The sequence below is a fragment of the Thunnus albacares genome, chromosome 19, assembly GCF_914725855.1.
Source record: "Thunnus albacares chromosome 19, fThuAlb1.1, whole genome shotgun sequence".
Classification (NCBI taxonomy): Eukaryota; Metazoa; Chordata; class Actinopteri; order Scombriformes; family Scombridae; genus Thunnus; species Thunnus albacares.
In genome coordinates, this window is record NC_058124.1 from 2,522,091 (window position 1) to 2,541,342 (window position 19,252).

Sequence of the window (19,252 nt, forward strand, 5' to 3'; positions counted from 1 at the left end):
AGTGTAGGGACACCAACATGTTTACCAGATAACAGCCAACTGTTGAATTTTGTAGTCAGGCTAAACTCCAGGAATGACTGGCTACAGCTGACAACATCTAAAAATTAGACAGCTTCAAACAGCACTGATTCTGCATGTGATTGTAGGGGGACGACTGGGTGCAGGAAGGTCACAACAACAGGATGTTTTATGTTTTAAGGGGGTCATTGTCATCCAGTGCATGCTGGGAGAGGCTACGGCCCCCCACAGTTTCTGAAACAGGAAAGTGCCAAACAGTTGTTGTCACTTGGGATAACTGCAACAGATAATTATCTATCAGCATTTTCAATTGATTGAAGAGACTAATATATGTTTCACATCATCATTTATTGAATCCATTTACAAATGAGCAGCTTCTTTTACCACATTGCCCTCACTTGTGCTTATTGTTCTCTTATTTCATTTAAGTCTTTGAACCCAATTTATGCAGTTTACATCTAAAATGACACTCCCTCTTAACTTGAACACACACATTCTACACAAACTAGTGGAATCAGCACTTACACTGTCAGGTGATAACATAAAGATACACACATCCATCTTTTTAGACATCACAAAACTCACATTCTGAGTTAGTTTGTATCATCTGACTGTTTCTTCAGTATCAGTGTACCTAGCTGATGTGTTGTCTGTACATCAGTGGTTACAGTGCAAATAGAAAGTTCAGTAGCTCACACAATATGACTTTTAATCACCAAGAAGTAAAGAAGGGCTCAGGTGTAACCCACAGCTAACTCACTGACCCCCTGACAACATTATACTTCCTGTTAACATCACCCAAAGTATCGTGGGAACCGCTGTGGTAAAACATGAAACTCTTTTCTTTCCAAATTGAAATAAGAAAAACAGTAGAAATGACAACACTGACACTCTCATCTATTTATTCATATCCAGATATTTCTGTTGTGTTGAAAACCTGTGGACAAAAAAACTTTGTCATTTCTGAGTTGTCTAACGCAATATATAGCCAACCTAGCTAAGATATGTAATGACTATAAGCCTGTACATGAGGGGAGTGAAAACCGAACAAAAGAAGAATGGTGGCAAACAAGACCATACCTTCAGTCTCCATTAAAGATTCAAGATGGAAAAAATCTAAGAACAAATCACATATGACTGTAAATCCAATGGAAAGTGAAATCTAGTTGTTGGACATGCGTCAGTTTAGCTGTTTAGCTAGCTTGCTACCCAGAGATATATTAATATTGTGGTTTTATTTGTAATATAAATCAGTGGACTGAGACTTGTTTAGAATGATTTTATTCTGTCAAAGATCCTGATTACTTCCACTGTAGTTTTTTATTTGTCGTTTGTGGTAAGCTACGGAGGACTGAATACTTTTAGAGAATCTGAATGCGTTTGATGCAGCGGTAGCCGTTTTCTTCCCCCACGGGGAAATTGAGGGTACGTTTAAGGTGGAATTCAGTATTCTAGAGACTAACTGAAGGCGGTGATAAAAAGGTCCTCCTAATTGGACATGATTTACTGCTGCCTACAACCTACCACAGTGCTAACATTAAAACCTCCCATATGAACATATGCCATTAATCAGTTGGAAATTATGAGAATTAAGTTAATATATCTAGTTACTACCACTTCCTATGCTCTGTTAATTTCTCTAATCCTGTGTGAAATGATTCATGCTTGTTAAAGATGCACTGATGTACTTAATTAAAAGATTGATTTTGCCTGGGACTTATAAAGTGCCTGCAGTTTTAATTTCCTCACCTGAGCAGAGCCTGAGATTAGCTGTGTGGCTGAGCTCAACTGCACTCCGCTCCCCCCCCCCCCCCCCCCCCCCCCCCCCCCCCCCCCCCCCGCCCTTATAGATTACTTTAACAGGCACTACTATAATGCAGAAATTATTAAATTACATCAGGCCTTTTGTTTGGTGCTGCAGTCGCAGGAGAAATAGTGAGGGGTGTGTAGGAGCCAATTGGCAGCATTCTTGCAGTTAGCATTCTTAATGATAAATGCTCCATCTGGCGACTGAGCCAAAGGCGACAGATGGAATTGTTTTCACAGTCTGTTTAAATATGTTGTCGATTTTTCTTTCCCCTTTTAAACCCTCCCCAGCAGCTCCGATACTCACTCGCTAGCAACAAGAAGGAGATGTTTGATTTTTATTTTCCTTTTTATGCTCTATTCAGTCTCCTGCGAAGAGAAAGCACGCTTGAAAACCTCTTCGGAGCTGCGTTGCTAGACGTCCACACAGGGCGGTTTAGCGTGTATATAAGAACATGATTGTCATGGCGTGTTCAATGGTCATACTTAATTCCTCAGCATAACTAGTTGTGTAGAGGGTTAGCCAGGAGGGCTGTGAGTCAGGCTGCCTTCATGTCATAGTGTTGAAAAAAAAGAGATTATAACACAGCACAGCTGTCTGTTCAGAATCTAAACTATAACAACTCTACAGCCTTTTCAAATTCTGTTCAGTTTGCACCTTCCGTAACTGAGTGAAATGAGTCCACTTATCCAAAGACACGGGTTTGCTTCAGAAATGGGGGGTTCACAATAAAGTCAAGGGTCTTTCTTCTTTAAAGGTAAAAAACAAAAAATCAATGTATAGACTCATACCAGAATAATCCCTCTCAATAATCACTTATGACCCACTAGAAGTGTGTGGCGGTGTATTTGACTACAGAGACTCTGTTCTCTGCCTGTAGTTTCTTCTTCTTATTATGATTATTGTTTCTGGACATCAACCTTTGGCTGGTGGGTGTGTAGCCCCACAGCCAATAACAGCCTGCAAGGTGTGAGGTTGGGACTCTATAAAAATATAGTGACAAGGTTATATTTCTGTCTCCGTCTCACTCCTCTGCTTTCTGTCTGTGTGTCTGCTTGACCGAGGTCTGGGCTGAGCCACACACACACACACACACACACACACACACACAGAGCAGAGAGGGGACAGCAGACAGGATGAGGTGTGCACTTCGGCTGCGTTCACACAAAATCCGGCAACACAGACACCTTCCCGCAGAACCGTGTGGAGGTGCGGGAGCGTTTATTTGTGCTGTAGAACGTAACTGCTGTGAAATAATCAGAAAATAACGTTTTATTTTATCTGATTGACTGCTTTGTTCTGGCTAGCGCCGCTCCCTCTATTGATTCACTCTCTAGCTCGCTAGACCACCGCTGCCCTCTCTCTCTTTCTCTCGCTCTGGTATCGTTACAAACACCAACTGACAAATTCTCCAAAGTATACCTGAAAAGAAAATCCAAAATCCTGTATTTATTTACATTATTAATTGGCAAAATGACACATTATGAGGAAAATGGTTGTCATGCTCTCTATAATAATAATAGTCAAACCAAAAAAAAAATGTTTTTGGTAAATTAAATGTATTATTACTGCACGTATTCCACTTAAAAATCACATTTATTTTTGTTGGTAGATCGTTTTTGCTATTTACTACAGCTTAGCAGAATTTTAAAGGTGCTCTGTGGAGTTTCCTTGTAAAAAAAACACCAAAACACACAGAGTGTATCCTTGAGGTCTAACAAATCTTCTGCATAAGACATTTACATAGCTGATTAAGTCATATTTTGACCATACTGTGCACTGTTCACATCCATGCACGCATACTTGCAGTCTGGTGAATGAAGTAGTAGTAGTAGTAGTATATTATAGTAGAGTAGAATATTAGGTGTCAATTAAAATTTTGTTTAATTTAAGTATCTATTCATTTATTTTATTTGAAAAACTATGCAGATGATGTAGAAGTGCTCTTTAAAGATCTGCCTCTCAGGTTACTTATGGCTTAAACAAGCTCTACCAGTCTAAGGGAAGGGTAGACTGTATGTAGCCTGAGAGGCAAAATGTGGGGCAAAAAAAGCCCGTAGAATACTTACTGCTGTGAGCGTATGGTAATATTTAGATGAAAGTATCCAATTTTTAATTAACTCCTCTTCTCTCATCTGGATTTTGGGGACTAGACAGTGAGATGACACACAGATTTTTTTTATTGAGGAAATCAAACTGAATCTGTAAAAAGGGTTGAGGTCAGAAATAGGAAAACGCCCCCCCCCCCCCCCCCCCCCCCCCATCCCCTAGTGAAAATTACACTCTTTTGACACACTTAGAGTGGGAGATGTAAGAGTAGGAATTGAAGTGCATCATGATTTTGAGCAGTGCTTAAAAGTGAAAATGTTTGTGTTTCACAGAGAACCAGAGGGCAGAAGAGGAAGAGAATTCCCATCTGTGAAGACAGAGAAGATAAAATTGAGGTTTGTCATTTCATTCAGCTACAGAAAGTTGCTCTAGATGACATTTAACCCCCATTATTTACTTTAGTAGTCCAGCTTCATTTGTCCTATTATCTTGCTCATACAGTATATGAGGCTGATATTGTCTCTTTTATTAAAAATAAGATATCAGTTAATGAATTTCATCAACCCCTGACATGATGGAGGTTTCTTTGTAAACTTCTTTTTATTGCTACTAGATTTTTTTTCATTTAAAGTCAGAGAAATCATTACAGTGTTATGGGAGAAATTTATTCATTGAATTCTAAAATTCAAACAGAAACCTGCCTACCCTTGTTCCAGTTAACCTCACATTTAGTGTAGGATTTATATTGATTGTAGTACAAATCTCAGAAAAAGCTGGTAAAATGATTAATTAATGAATTTCACAACTTGTACAAATAATTAGTTTTAAAAAATCTGGTATCAATTATTTCATGTATAGAAAAAGCAACAAAACCGTTTGTGCTGATTACGAAGCTTTAACTGGCAAATGGTAGTTTTGGTACCTGATGAATAATTAAAACCCCGAATCATTCACTTGTGTCACACGTGTTTTTTCTCTTTCTTTTTGAGAGAGAGATAATATGAGAAGATCGATATCAATCTCATGTCTGTGTGTGAGGTTCAAAGCTAGAATGTGGATGTTATTAGCCTAGCTTAGCATAAAGACTATAAGCGGGGAAACCAAGCGGCAACCTCCGAGGCTGAAAAATGAAGCCAATGCGGAAAACTGCAGCTCCTTGAAAGGCCACTTGAGGCTTCAAAAGCGAGTCAATCCCCATAGACCCCCATGTTAAAATGTCCAACTTTACAGCAGAAATAAACATGTTTACAGCCTGGTACAAAAAGCGATTTTGGTCTCTATAGCTAATTTCCCCTTTCATGACAACTGTACGGGGGGTAAATTTTTTTTATAACTCACCCGTTTAAATTTTATTAAGCTGTAAAGTTATGCATAATGAAGGACATGGCTGCTTTGAGTGACAGGTCCGCCAGCCGCTAGGTGGCTTGTTTCAGCCATTCGGCCCGCCTCTTTGCCAATTTTTGATTGCCTGGCAGTTAGACAGCATCACGTACTGCCAAGATGGTGACGGCCAGAGCAGCTCGCCTTGAGCTTCAAAACCGCTCTTCAGAAACCAACAGGTGACGTCACAGTAACTACATCCATATTTTTATACAGTCTATGGGGGAAACCACTAGTCTGACTCTGTCCAAAGTTTTAGAAAAAGCTGACTCTATCAACTCTAAGTCTCACTAAATAACGCGCTGTATCTTGTTTATGTAACCGGCACACAAACAGAAATATAAAAATGATCAGTGACACAGTGAGTGTGTACAGTATGTTGTCACAGTGACGTTGCCAGGTTTAGTACCACCTGTGCAGAGATCCAAAACCAAAACCTGTGCTTATCAACCATATCTGGCAACTGCTGCACAGAAGAACTGTGCGAACGGATAAACTATTGTTGGTCAAGAAATAGTTCCAGCACATAACACCTCCCAAAGAGTTTATGATTAAACAAGCTAGATACATGGTAATTAGAGAGCTCTAGAGATGTTGGTAGGTGTGTAGTTGAAATTTGGGCAGAGCCAGGCTAGCTTGTTTCCCCCTGCTTCCAGTCTTTATGCTAAGCTAGGCTAACTGTGTCCTGGCTCCACCTCTGTACCTAATACACAGACGTGAGACTGATATTGATCTTCTCATGTCAGTGTTGTCTCGTGCCAGTTTTCATTGAGATTGACTTGTATTTTACAACTAACAGCATCAGAATAATCTGAAAGATGCTTTAATTACATTTAATTTTACACATAAATGCATTTAGTCCAGAAACTGGAGAGTGAAGAATCCACATGGGTCTGACACTAATAGTTATTTTCATTAATTGTATTGGGTTAATATTGCTCCAGTGTACTCCACATCTCTCCCCAGTTTAACATTTCATTCCTTTTTACATAGCGACCATCAACAAATGCCCATATAGCACTTGATTCTAATCAGCTATGTTTCCATAGGAACCACTGCCACGGGAACGCCGACAACGCCAGTCTGCAATGCAGAAAAAACCCAAAGCCGACGACACAAGGACTGAGTGTACAACCTGCAAAGGACCAGGTGACAACGAAAACCTTGTGAGGTGAGGGAACGTGTGTGTGTGTGTGTGTGTGTGTGTGTGTGTGTGTGTCTCCGTGTGTGTGGTGAGGCAGCCATATCCTCCTGATGATTAAAGTTCAGTCTTCATTAGGCTCTCGCCGCCTTGCCTCTGCAGAATGAGGGGGCCGAGGGTATCTTCTCCATAGGCCCCCTATATTGACCTGCCACATACATTTGCACAGTTCATTAAGGCGTAATGAATAGCACAATTTATTCTGCTCCTTTCTTGGGATTTCAGGTGTCAGGCATCTAATAAACAGGAATCTTCTTTGACATTGGAATTCTGGGAAAAAAAAAAAAAATTAGATTACAGCAGGCACCATGTCAGCACATTGTCATGTGATGAATCTTTTAGATGAAATTTTTTCTACATTCTAATCAGACTTCTGACTGAAAAGAATTCCCTTCATGAATTTTGTATGGTTTCCCCAAAACTGTAAATTTCTCATTGCAGCTTGAATCAGTTTCTGGCTATATGAATAGTTGTGCATAATTCTAGGCCTTTTAGCTGTGAAACTCTTCCCCATTTTTTTCCAGTCTGCCAATCAAATATACTGTAAATTTTTAAATTGTGATACAAAGAACCAGACCTTTATTTGAAACAGGCTTATATTAAAGACATCTTACATTTAAAGATTTTTTTATCCCGATTTTTCATTTTTGTGTTTTCCCACTCAATCAATAAATTCAGGATACCATAACGTGCATTAGCACACAAAAAATGCTGTTACTACAACAATAGAGTCATGCCATACTCACCAGTCTGCCGTTAGTTTTTGTTTTTAACAGAAATAGCGTTGTCACTATTTCATTCCAACCACTTCTACTTTGACATTTTTTTGACCGCTGTTAAACTATTGTCCATGAAATAATTCTCTGAAACAATTCATTGACCCACAGAAAATTAATCACAAACTGTTTTGATAATCTAGTCATTTTCTATGTATTTTATGAAAACACTGAATGTTTTTGGAGTTTTGGATTGTTGTTCTGACAGCAAAAGCAGTTTGAAACCATTACTTAGGGCTTCTGGAAAATTTCTGATACAAAACATCAGAAAATAATAGTAAATGACAGAGTCAGAAACAAATGAAATGCATCATTAAACATACATTTTAAGTCGATTGACTATAGATACAGGCATTTTCATACATTCACAAGCATATTTCATCCTTCAGAGACGGAAGCTCGTCAGGCAAAAATAGACTCAGAGCATAAAGAAATGTTTATATAACCGAAAAATAATCAGCAGATTATTCAATAAGAAAGTTATAATTACAGCCCTATGTAGGCTTTTAATGTCAAATATCTACAGGAAGTGTTAAGTTCCATTGACTGTGCCATTTTTTGATCCCACTGCAGCGACAGAAAAGACGGCAAAGTAGAAGCACTTATTATTTTGTGAATGTATTTCTGTTTTAAAAGAGAATTACATGAGTCTGTTGTGCTGATGAAGTACATTGTACAGTACATTGTAATGAAATGTGCATTACACCTAATTTACCATGTAAGGCAGGTAATTTGACCACCTGGCCTTTATTAGCAACTAACCTTTATTTGTTCATGCTGACCTCTTATTTGAGACTCAACCTTTCTTTGAGAGAAAAAAAAAATGAGAATGTACCTTTTCAATTTAGTTTCTTTTGCAGTACTTTACATAGTGGTATGTGCTATCATCATCAAGAAAGAACAAAGGTTGAATCAGAACTACACAAGAAATTCAATACTTGAGATCATGTTCATTAACATCTATGTAGTGACAGCTTGGAAATGATACTATGTCCATGGCAAGAACAGTGTCATGGAGGTGATGGAAAAAAAAAAGCTCAACACTTGAATACTAAAATGTGTGTTTTATTTGTCGTGGTCTTGAGACAGCGTTAAAGTTATAAGGGTTGCTGGTCGGGGTGTGAGGTGTGCTGCCCTGACTCTTTCTATCTTTGCATTGCACAGGTTGTGAGAGCCGGGGCAGCCACCTCACCTCCCATAAAAACTCGGGACAGATGACCGTTGGCTTAGAGACAGAGAGAGGCAAATTGAGGTGTTTGAAGAATGGCGGTCGGGTCAGGCTGAAGAACAAGACCGTCACGCCGGCCTGCAGCGACCTCTGATCCAAACTGGACCAACAACTGTCCAACGAAAATTGAGTGGAACTGTCTGAGTCTAAAATAAGGAATCCAAATCCTGAAAGGTTACTTTGAGCCAATTCTGTTTGGTTAATATTGGACTGCTTTTACACGCTACGAGTAACTTGGTTGATGGGTCATTCTTTTTTGACAAACTCTGGCTCCAGTTGCATGTATGCAATGGTCTTCACTTATAAAATAAAAACAAAGTTATGTATTTATACTATTCATATAAATAACCACAATACGTTTCTTGGGCTACTCAGGATAGCATTTAAAAAAATAAGTAGAGAATGACTCAAGAGCTTACCATCAAACCAACTAATGGACACAACTGTTTCAAATATAATTCATGAGACACTGAGTCCTGTTATCTTTAAAGGTCCCATGGAATGGTACCATCACTTCCTTAACGTAATGTATTTCCTTTTGAAATAGGATGTTGAGACAAGACATCAGACAGTAAGGGACCAGGATAAATGCTACTGAGTGAAACGAAGTGTGATTTGGTAGAACAAAAGAAAAGGCAAAATTCTTGAAAGATTTTTGATTAATTGATTTGACTTTTTAGTTACGGAATATCCAACTGAAGATGCACTGTAGCAGTTTTCCAGGAAACTCAAGAGCCCATTTCATGGGATGTTTAAGATGAACAACTTTCCATTCAAATCTGATGGCTGTTGAGCATAATAAGATTGTACAAAGCTGGCAAGCTTCTTGACTGCTTAAATGGCAGCCAAATTAGTTTGTCTGCTTCACTCTGTAGGAAATAAGTAGAAGATTGTTGATCATGTTGTTTGCAGTGTGGAAGCACAACAAAAAGCTTGAAGTGCTGTAAAACTGCTGCACTGTTTACAACAGTTGATCTTTGCATCTTCTGACTAAGGACTATATTCCCAATTAATCCTCTCTATGCCTCTAGGTGTTCACCTGCATCCAACATATATGGAATTCTATTAAAACAATCTTTTTTTTTTTCCATCCGTACGAGGACAGTGCTTTGCACTTTTGACCTCCCAGCAACTCATCAGTGCCAATCAGTATTATTGATTGAAGTCATCTGCTACCCAATCACCCTGAACATTTCAGTGTGAATTTGGTTAATTGTAGACACACTTGAATCAAGACTTTCCCAGACTTGAGTGTTGTGTTTTGTTTTCTTTAAGTAAGTAGAGGACCAGAAGTATCAAGAAAAGTCAGTGTATAGAAAAGCGAACTGTTTCTGGTGTATCAAAGTGTAGCAGTAAAGTAATGCTACATTAAAGCATCTGTAGTAGAAACAAAATAGTGTAGTTAGCGATAATAGTACTTAAATATTAATACAAATGTCGTTAGTGTCTTTAGGCATTTGGAAGTCTTCCTCTGTCTCCATATCTTGAAGTGACAGTTAAACTGATGCCTCCTCAGAAAGAAGCCCAGCTTTGTCTACATGTCTCTGGTGGCCCATAGTCAGTGCTGTCAAAACAACAGCTGCTTGCTGCTCTGTCAGGGCTCATGACAAGTGTCACATTCTGCCCTCATATGTCACTCTGTTGCCTATCCAGGGCCCTATATGCATGCTTTTGGGAGCAGTCAAACCCATGCAGTTTACTGCTTGTGCCTCTCTGGAGTGTGTCCAGAAACAACACCAAGCTGGGTTTGTCTTTGGAGATGAGATCTCGGTGCAGAATGACTTGCTGACTCCTGACCAGTCCTTTCTCATCACTCATACCCAGTCAGTCTAAAAACTGCTTGTCAGTTCTACAATGCATGGCTATATCTATTTACCCAGATCTGTACAATAATTTTAAACTGAAAAAAAATGACGTGATCTTGTAGAATTTGAATGCTAGGTAGCTAAATAGTGTGACGATGTGTACAGTATTTATTGAAGAGGCTAAACATTCTTGTCTTTTCTTTTTGTGCCTACGTACGTACTTGATTAAATATCATAAGCTTGTGTTGTCAACAGAGTTGAACTCTGATTTGTGATGTAGTCTTGAGGCGACTACCATATATTTTTTTTTAAATTTGCCACATACTTGTTTACATTTGTTTACAGAAATACCTTTTAGGGAATATTTCTGATTTATTGTGTACTGTATTACTGTGATATTGTATGAAGTAAGAATGTGAATGTCGCTGCTGTTGTGTATGTGAAGTGTCTCAGCCTCTGGCCTATAGCTCTTGAAAATTAAGCAGAGCTTTAATAAACTCTTGACTTTTTCACCTTATTGCCGCAGTGATAAATGAGTGTCAGCCAGCTAATTAATTGCTCTAAAGGTGCAGCAGCGGCGGTCCGTTTGTGAGTGTAATGCCCTCTGTCATCTGTGATTTATCACCTGGGAAGTGGCCTTCTTGTTGGCGGGGGGTTGGCTCAGACGAAATGTTGCCTCTCAGCCCACATAGAGTACAGTCCTCAGCTGATCTGCTGGATTCTCTTACTGCAGTCACCATCAAGGTGTGACTAACAGATTTTTGGGGAAAAAAAGTTAAGTTTTCCAACTTGGATTATAGCAGGCAATGTCTAATATCTTGACCTTTACTTTTGGTCATTTTCATGCCAAAGCTTACAGAACAAGTCCCCATGTCTGAAAGAGACCCAAGACCTCTTAAAAATCATTTAGAGCATAGAACCCTAAAGATGACAGCTCCTAACACAACCAATACAACCAATTGATCAGTTTTACAATAATTATATAATCATTTAAACTGAGTTGGACACTTAGGATCTTTAAAACAAGAGTAGAAGTTAGAAATGGGCCGCTGGCAAGAATACAAAAGGGTTTATCTCCTCAACTTTGCCTGTTAGGTTGTAAGATATGTGAGTGTTAAGTTAACATCTTGGCCTCAGGGTGGCTCTAAAAGAAAATGTTATGAAGCCTGAGCCTTGAGGCCAAAACAATATTACATTTGAGAGTTAAAAATCAGATAATGACATATCTGCTATTATTTTATTAAATAAACTGAACATTAACAAACTTTTTCTGATAAGGATCCCTTGAATTTGTTAGTAAAGAATTGTGACAAAGACATATTGAGATGGACAGTTAAAAAATAAGTTTGTTAGTGCTCTTTGGTAAACAAACTATATTACTGTTATAGTGGCACAGGTTCCTAAATGACTAACATATCTTTGGCATTTTTGTACTGACATTTATTTTTTCTTAGCAAACAGCATGTGTGCCCATACCAATGTATCAATATGTGATAAGCTAATATTGGCAGACCAATTATTGATTGGGCTCTAATTTTGGTAGAGCTTGGCACCAGAGCAAAGCTAATGTTGTCACCTAAAACAGAATGGGAATCATACTCTGAGGACCCTGAACATCCACAGCAAATTTCACAGCAATCTGGCCAGTGGATATTGAGATATCTTGCTGTGGACCAAAGTGTTGGCTGGACCAATACTGCTGTTCCCAGCAGTGAAAAAAAGCAAATATCATTACGGAAACATACTGTAACACCAGGTACTTAGTCTGCAGTTTGATAGTCAGCATTTGTTCTTTAAAAAATTGCAGGAGAGAAAGAAAAACAGTCTAGTTTTCAACATGGTGGCAGCATCATTGGTGGCATCTCCGTGAGATGGAATCAACTCACCGTGGCGAACTGTAGATGCCCCAATCCCTCATCCTCGACCCCAGGGTCTTTGGGGACCAAACAGTGGCCGGCAAACCAGAGATCAGTTTGGCTACAGCTTCGTTCTAGTTAGGGGATGAGACTGAGTCCAGGAGGCGCAGGAAGGGGAGGGGCAGAGGCATAAAGAGAGAGAAAAGCTAGCAAGGAAGTTCTGGAAAGCAGTAACCTTTCCGATGATGAGTGCGTTTCCCATTACTGCTCTGACACCGGATCCGGGGAGATGATTTAATGGCGGCATTTTGTTTTTGCTGACTTCACCCTTTTTCCCCCCTATTAAAACAGAAAACACAAGAGCTGGGGCTGGGGCTGTGTGGGAAGTGTGGCCAAGCAGCTAAAATCTATTACTCCCCAGCTTCTTCCCCCATCTCTTTATCCCACTGATTCTGCCACAGTGTGGGTCCGCTCAAATGCTGGTGTGGGTCCGCTTGAATGCATCCTGAGGTACAGGCTCTTCCTTCTCCTCCTCCTTAACAAGTTTCTGTCTTATCCTATTTTAACTGCACTGTGTTGCCTTCTCCCCCATTTTTTTAATCATGACACACTAAAGATGAACCACAAAGCCCTATGGGTGCTTTATATCTTAATTGATTACCTTGTCATAGACTTGTTTTAAAGGAGTTGCAGTGTGCTACAAGCTGTTTGTATCTTTACAGCGAGGTATCGGTAGAGTAGACTGAGTTTCTCACCGGATCAGAAGCTACAGGGCTTGAGTTTGTCCCGCAAAGGTGAGGGCACAGACCTGCTGCTGAAATCAACTCTTCTCCAGCATTGTACCCAGTTCACTGGGGCCCCCTGCTGGAAAATATGAGAAACTTCAGTCACATGCAAAACAGCAGGTGAGAGAGGCAGAGCAGTCCTCTTTCCCTCCCTTCCATCCCAGCTGTGAATGAGTTGTGTCCAGATGAGCTAATAAAGGCCATTCTGACTTGGCTTTTCCATAGGTGCGACTTCAGCAGTCCATTCATTACTTCCCCATCTTGTAAAACAATGGCTCTTTTATAATGTTGCAGTGACCTAACAGTAAATCAAAAAGTAGGAGGCTTGCAAAGTCCAATAATCCACTCCTTTCTATGGAAAGACAGGGGCGCACTTTGTCATGGATGAGAGTCAATGGCTGAGTGCTTTGTGTCATATTGATTTCTGTCACGTGGCCACTCCCAAGGTAATTGCATTGCCCACTTGTGATAAATCCACTGCCTTGTTTCAGCCACTTGGGCTCAGACACTAGGGCTGCTGGAGAGAAAAGATGTTTTTGAGGCCACAAACCCCACTGTCAATACACGGACTCATGACTGTGGACACAAAGCAGTTGGGAAGCAAAAAGCATCAATACTTCACCAGGTTCTGTGTCTCATCATTAAGGTTATTTAGCTCCCTGTTTCATTTCTGTCAATTAGAGTTTTGTCATTGTTTTTGTAATCTGGTTTGGTTTTGATAGGGAAAGGAGAACATGGGAACCAAAGCTTACTGAATATGCGCTCCTCCAGGGGTTCAGCCACAGAGAAGCTTATCAGAATTGGCAAGCAAAATGATTATGCCCTAAACAATTAAACAACAATTACTCACATTTAAATTATAAATTAACACTTAAAGACTGTAACTTTTGAAAGAAGAGATAATACCCACAAATGAAAAGTTAGCCTCAAAAGAAAACTCACCCTCGCCCATTTCAATACACTTAGCAAAATGTATGCAGATATTGCCGCATGACAACCACAACAAACCGAATCAGGTTGCTTACTTGTTATGAGTCTTAGGATCTGCCATTATGTCATAATTGTTATGTTTGGCCACAGTGACAAAGGTGGGTCAGGGTTAAGGCTGGGATATGTTTGAATGGTATGTATGAAGTGCCGTTGGAAGTGTGTATGTCTTCAGAAAGGCCACACTTACATGTTGTGAAAAAGCCTGCCATCATAGAGCAGTGTGAGATGCTATAATCTTTCAAATGGAGATAAAGTCTTGGACATACATACATAGATATACATACTTGGACACACATAAAAGGGAGTAGTTCAACCCTGACTACTTTCCGCACACCTGGCCATTTACTGCTTGAAGTGGGCGTGCTTGTTGGATTGTCATTTTAGAAGTTACAAAGTTACAAAAATTGTCAGATGCAGTCCCCCTGTTTCCAACATTGGAAAGGTATAGGTTTCAAATGCTGTTCAATGACCTGACAACAACTTTACTTGATCTGGTATGACCAGTAGCTTATGGTGGCTAATGTTAGCAAACTTCATGTAGATACTGCTGTATAACAGACTCAGACTCCTCTCATCTTGTGCTTTAGTTATGTTTTATGGCTAGGTTTAGGGTAACAAAACCATTGCAGAAGTTGCATAGACTTTAATTGTTGTTTCTCTATTTTCTTCAGTGTTATTTACAAAACACAGCATGCTTTGTGCAATTCCACAATTCCACTCAATAGATATAAAGGCTTTGTATGAATAAGATAGATAACATTGGCAAATCAGTTTACGAACAGAATGTATGTGTAAAATTCTGTTATTTGACATCATATCTTGCTCTAGATGTGATCTTAATGCTTTTAGGTTCATTCTACTTGGCTTTTCAATACAAACAACCCAAACATTCAATGCAGAAAGCCTTTTGGTTGGAATTATGACTACTCCTCTTTAAATCCACTCATAATATTAATGAAGTAGACCAGGAAATCAGTAAGATTTGTTGCTTCTCTCTGCTTCAATATGGTTCACTTAGTTTGAGTTATCTTGTTACATTTCAAAGTCGGAAGAGTTTGCATTTAGATACATAATTTTCAATTCTATCCAACTGAGTCAATCTGATATTGTGTCATCTATGTCCTCATCAGTGTGATTTAATATAGTTGTAGTGATACATCAGTGAATGTTTCCCAGAAGCTACATGGATGAATGGAGGCACTTTGCAGTTCTTCGAGCGATGACACCTCCTCTTCATGAAACTTGGATAGAAATGTGACAGCAATTGTGGAGAGGTGGATGAGTTCCAACGAAGGCCAGCTTAGATTTGTGTGCCGTCACTGCCGCTCAGCGAGGACAGGTCCCAGGGTGATGCCAGAGGGGAGGGCAGGATCTGAGAACTTCACACCGAGATTAAACACCAGATGAAAGTGGACACGAATCGCCAACCGAGAGCAACACGTGTAGCAGACAAAAGCAATCAATCATGTCCCCTCCACCACCTCACCTCCAATAAGATTACATCAATCAATAACCGCTCTTATGAGTGATTGGATTTTGTCTGCTTCCAAAGTACAAGGGAGAGGGAGGGGGGCTGCTCAATTTTCCCAATGATTAAAGCAGGGCCAAATTGCTTTGATAACATCAAGGACCTTGCTGTGGCGGGGTGTGTAAGGGCAGTGTTGGGAGCAGATAGAGGCTTGTGGTAGCAGGTGACTCACACAGTGAAGAGACTGAGAACAACACTGGTTACATTACGTAGATCAGCCAGCAAGAGTTCAAAACCACCATCCACTAAGGGCCAAATTCCACTAAAATTTGTCTGTGATGGTTAGATCACCAGCAAGGAGCGTCTGCCTCCACACTTCCTGTGTCACCAACCAACCTAGTGCTGGACAAAAACATAGATGTGTTTGTGGTGTGGTGTCACTCATAAGTTTCTGAGTGGAAATCTGACTGACAAATCTTTTGTAAGTTTGGAATGGATCACGCTCCTTGGCTTCAGTCATTTCTCCTTAATTCAAAATAACTACATACAGTACAGTAGAAGAAATTATATGTAGTATCGAGACCTAAGTTCTTGTGGAATATAGTTGACTGTCTATATTGACAAATAAAGACTTTTTGAATAAATTTATATAGGTAAAAAACTATAAAGTAAAGATTGACATAATCTTAATTCAAGGTCCACTTGCTAGATTTTTCTGAACTTTAATATACATCTCACAGTCCGTGGTCTTCATGGATGGAGTTTGAAGAAGTGAAATGATCTGATATATATACAAACAAATACTCCGCGAAAATTGGGCCAACTTATCAGCTGTTAAACTGTGAGATGTGGTTAAAAGGCAGGTATGTCCATGTCAACCAAATGACAAAAGAGAATATTACCCAAAATGTTGGAATGTTCCTTCAGTGTTTCTTCAACTGCACCTGTGGTTTAATGTCCTTTAAAGCCAGATAGTTCCTTGTATAATAGGTGGTGCTGGTGACATAGTGACTACTTGCAGGCCAATTGTGAGCTAATATGGGTGGCAGGCTAACAGGTAACATGCTAGCTAGCCAGTAGCCAGCTAGCTTAGCAGGCTATTGTGACTGGCTACCTAGCATGTTACCTTGCTAGGTAACGAGTTTATCCAAGAAACATATTGAAACCATCCTGACTGACAGCAAACCAAACCTCTTTATACTCCGGCAATACAGTGTTGGGTGAAGATTATATTGTATTAACTTCCTCCATTTTTGGACTCTCCCTCTTTGTGCCCTCAAAGGTCAGCACTGTCAAGATGTTTTTCTATGTATTGGTCAATGGTGGGAATTATCGTGCTAAAGTTTACCAAAGTTGAACTCTAAGTTGATCTGTTTGAAACAGTTAGAAATGCTGGTGTTAGCTGGTCCTTACAGTAGTAGACTATGCTTGTATTGGTCAGCTCCTGGTGTGAATATTTGGAACTGTACAAATTTAAAGCTCAATTTTGCTGAAAAAATGGAGTTTAGCCCACTGTCCCTGAATAAATGAAGATTAAAAACCCAGCTAGCACACACACATACACACAAAACCCTGCGTCTGCATCACTTAGCAGTACTTAAATTCAAAGATCTTCCCCATGATACACAACCAACATTACAAAGGGTTCATTAAGGTAAAGTAATTAAGAGAAGCATGTGTGCAGTCGTCACAGTCATGCTAAATAAAAAGAGCCCTCCTGTGAGTTTGGAAGGTCTTCAAGAGTCTCCAGCAGCGAAACTGAAGAGTTTGCTCCTTCCTTTTTCCCCTTAGTTGGAGATTCATGTGAAATCAATTGGCGGTTTGTGTGGAACAATAGGAGCATGCTCATTAGTGGAGCACCCACACTTTGGTCATTTGTCTTCTATTCACTAGGTGGCCGGAGGGCACTTTAAATTCCCATCGTTTCCTAGGCAGATATGCCTGCTCAGCCTATCCAAAATCCTTTACCGTTTGTATGTGTGTGTGTGTTTAAGTGTGAGTGTGTGAGAGAAATCCACCTGCCTCGGCATATTTGTGCTAATGTGCAGCAGCTGTTAGCTTATGCCCCTACAACTCATAAGATGCCAATTATCTATGCCAATTAAATTTTAACTCTGATTTTAGTAAATCTACCATACTTAATGTGTAAACACTACAGGTGTAATATTACACCGATTTCACCGCCTTTTCTTAGTCTAGTGCCAGTGGGCTGCATTCCATAACTTCCTGCTTATTAGAGTTTGGCTAGTCTCAGTCCAGATGGAGGTTGTATCTCCACTGTGTGCTGTTAGTTACTTAAAAGAAAACAAAGGTGAATGGTAAAATTATTACCCAAACTGTTCAGGTTACTGAATGACTCCCTAGTTTAGCTTTGACCTACTGTATTTACTGTAGTTGTGTGCATTCAGTTTTCCAATGCATTGAGGGATTATTAGCAATATTTCAGTTGTGCTCATTTTCAATTTTACCTCCAAATCAATTGGACTTCGTTGCTACAGTGAATACAGAGTTATCATAACTGAAAAAAATGATGTTAAAACTATGAAACCCACTTAGATATCATCCACTTTTAATGTTCATTGCATTCATTTACGATGAATTCTAAGTAACTTTATTGTGTTCCCTTCTTCCCTCCTTAAAGGGATATTTTTGAGCTATTGATATAAAGTGAACAAGGTGATGTGAGTCGCTCTTTGGTAGTGACAATAGTGTGCAGATCCTAGCTAGTTACCTCCCATTACTTTTTGTTTTTCAGGGTTTTTTTGTTCTGTTTTGTGTTTTGTTAGTTTATTCAACAAGAACAACACAGATACACATTGTTCCATCATTAGAAGCAATGCAATATATATATAGGGCATCTAGCTGAAGCTCTTTTATATACCCTTAGTGTATTCATTTAGTAAACAATATAGTTGTTCAATTTCCCAGTGGTCCAGTGTGAGAAATATACAGAAGTAAACTCAGATGCTTCTATTTTAGGGTTATAATATGACATATATGAGTTGTCATAAAACAGAAGGAAATGTTATGTATGAGGTGACATTAGCCTGCTTTTGTCTAATGGAACACTGCTGTCTTTAGGTTTCACTCTTATATTCAGGTTTGTCTGACTAGAGCTACATATATATATATACACACACACACACATATATATATATATAAATTCCCTCTCTCACCCCCCTCCCTTGGGGGGTGGTGGTGTGTCTTCCTCAAGCTTAATCGATTATCAAAGAAGTAGTAGTAGTAGCAGATTTATTTCTGTTTCATTTAGCTAAAGCAGCTAAACTCTGAGCTAACATATGCAGTATGTGTTTGTCTGTGTTCTGGCTGTTGTTGATGTTTGGAAAGTTCATTAGAAAGTGAACAATAGAATTCAGACTGACCCTCAACAAGCTATTGACTTCCCCATGTTTCAACTGAAGGTGTTCTCAGTCCTTTCCGTCACTTTAGCCTCTTTTCACATTTTCAGAGTCAAAGACTGAGACACCGTTGCCATCCACCATATTGCATTTGTCTGTAAAGCCATTAGATCTGATACCATCAAACTGCCTAATTCCTTTCAGCACAGACATCCAACACAAAGCTGGCTTCATTGTTGAGGACTAGTAATTGATACCCAAACACTTGCTGCCATAAATCATGCACAGACAGCTTCTTGGACAGAGCGTATAATGTGATTTCATGATATTCATCCTGAAACCTCAGCATGAAAAGGCCGAACAATCCCAACAAAATGAAACAGAATCAGTGTGGAGGAGCAGTGATCACTTGCTGATTTCTCAATAAGTCCTGTTCTGAAAATCCTGCAACATATTCATTTATACTTGTTTCTCATGGCCTGACAGGTTTTGTTTTAAAACATACAGTATATTGGTACATTTCAGTAATC

General features: G+C 39.4%; 1 protein-coding gene across 6 annotated transcripts in view; it reads left to right on the forward strand.

Annotated features, from left to right (window-relative positions):
• phf14 (PHD finger protein 14) overlaps positions 1-19,252 on the forward strand; it is a 95,918-nt gene that overhangs the window by 45,512 nt on the left and 31,154 nt on the right. For 5 of the 6 annotated variants that reach the window (XM_044335171.1, XM_044335166.1, XM_044335167.1 and 2 more), the window contains exons 15-16: positions 4,207-4,269; positions 6,304-6,425. In XM_044335171.1, the coding sequence (XP_044191106.1) occupies positions 4,207-4,269; positions 6,304-6,425 (185 nt within the window). Of the gene's footprint in view, positions 1-4,206; positions 4,270-6,303; positions 6,426-8,395; positions 10,782-19,252 lie in introns of those variants that run through there. The other variant, XM_044335172.1, reaches the window with a different exon arrangement.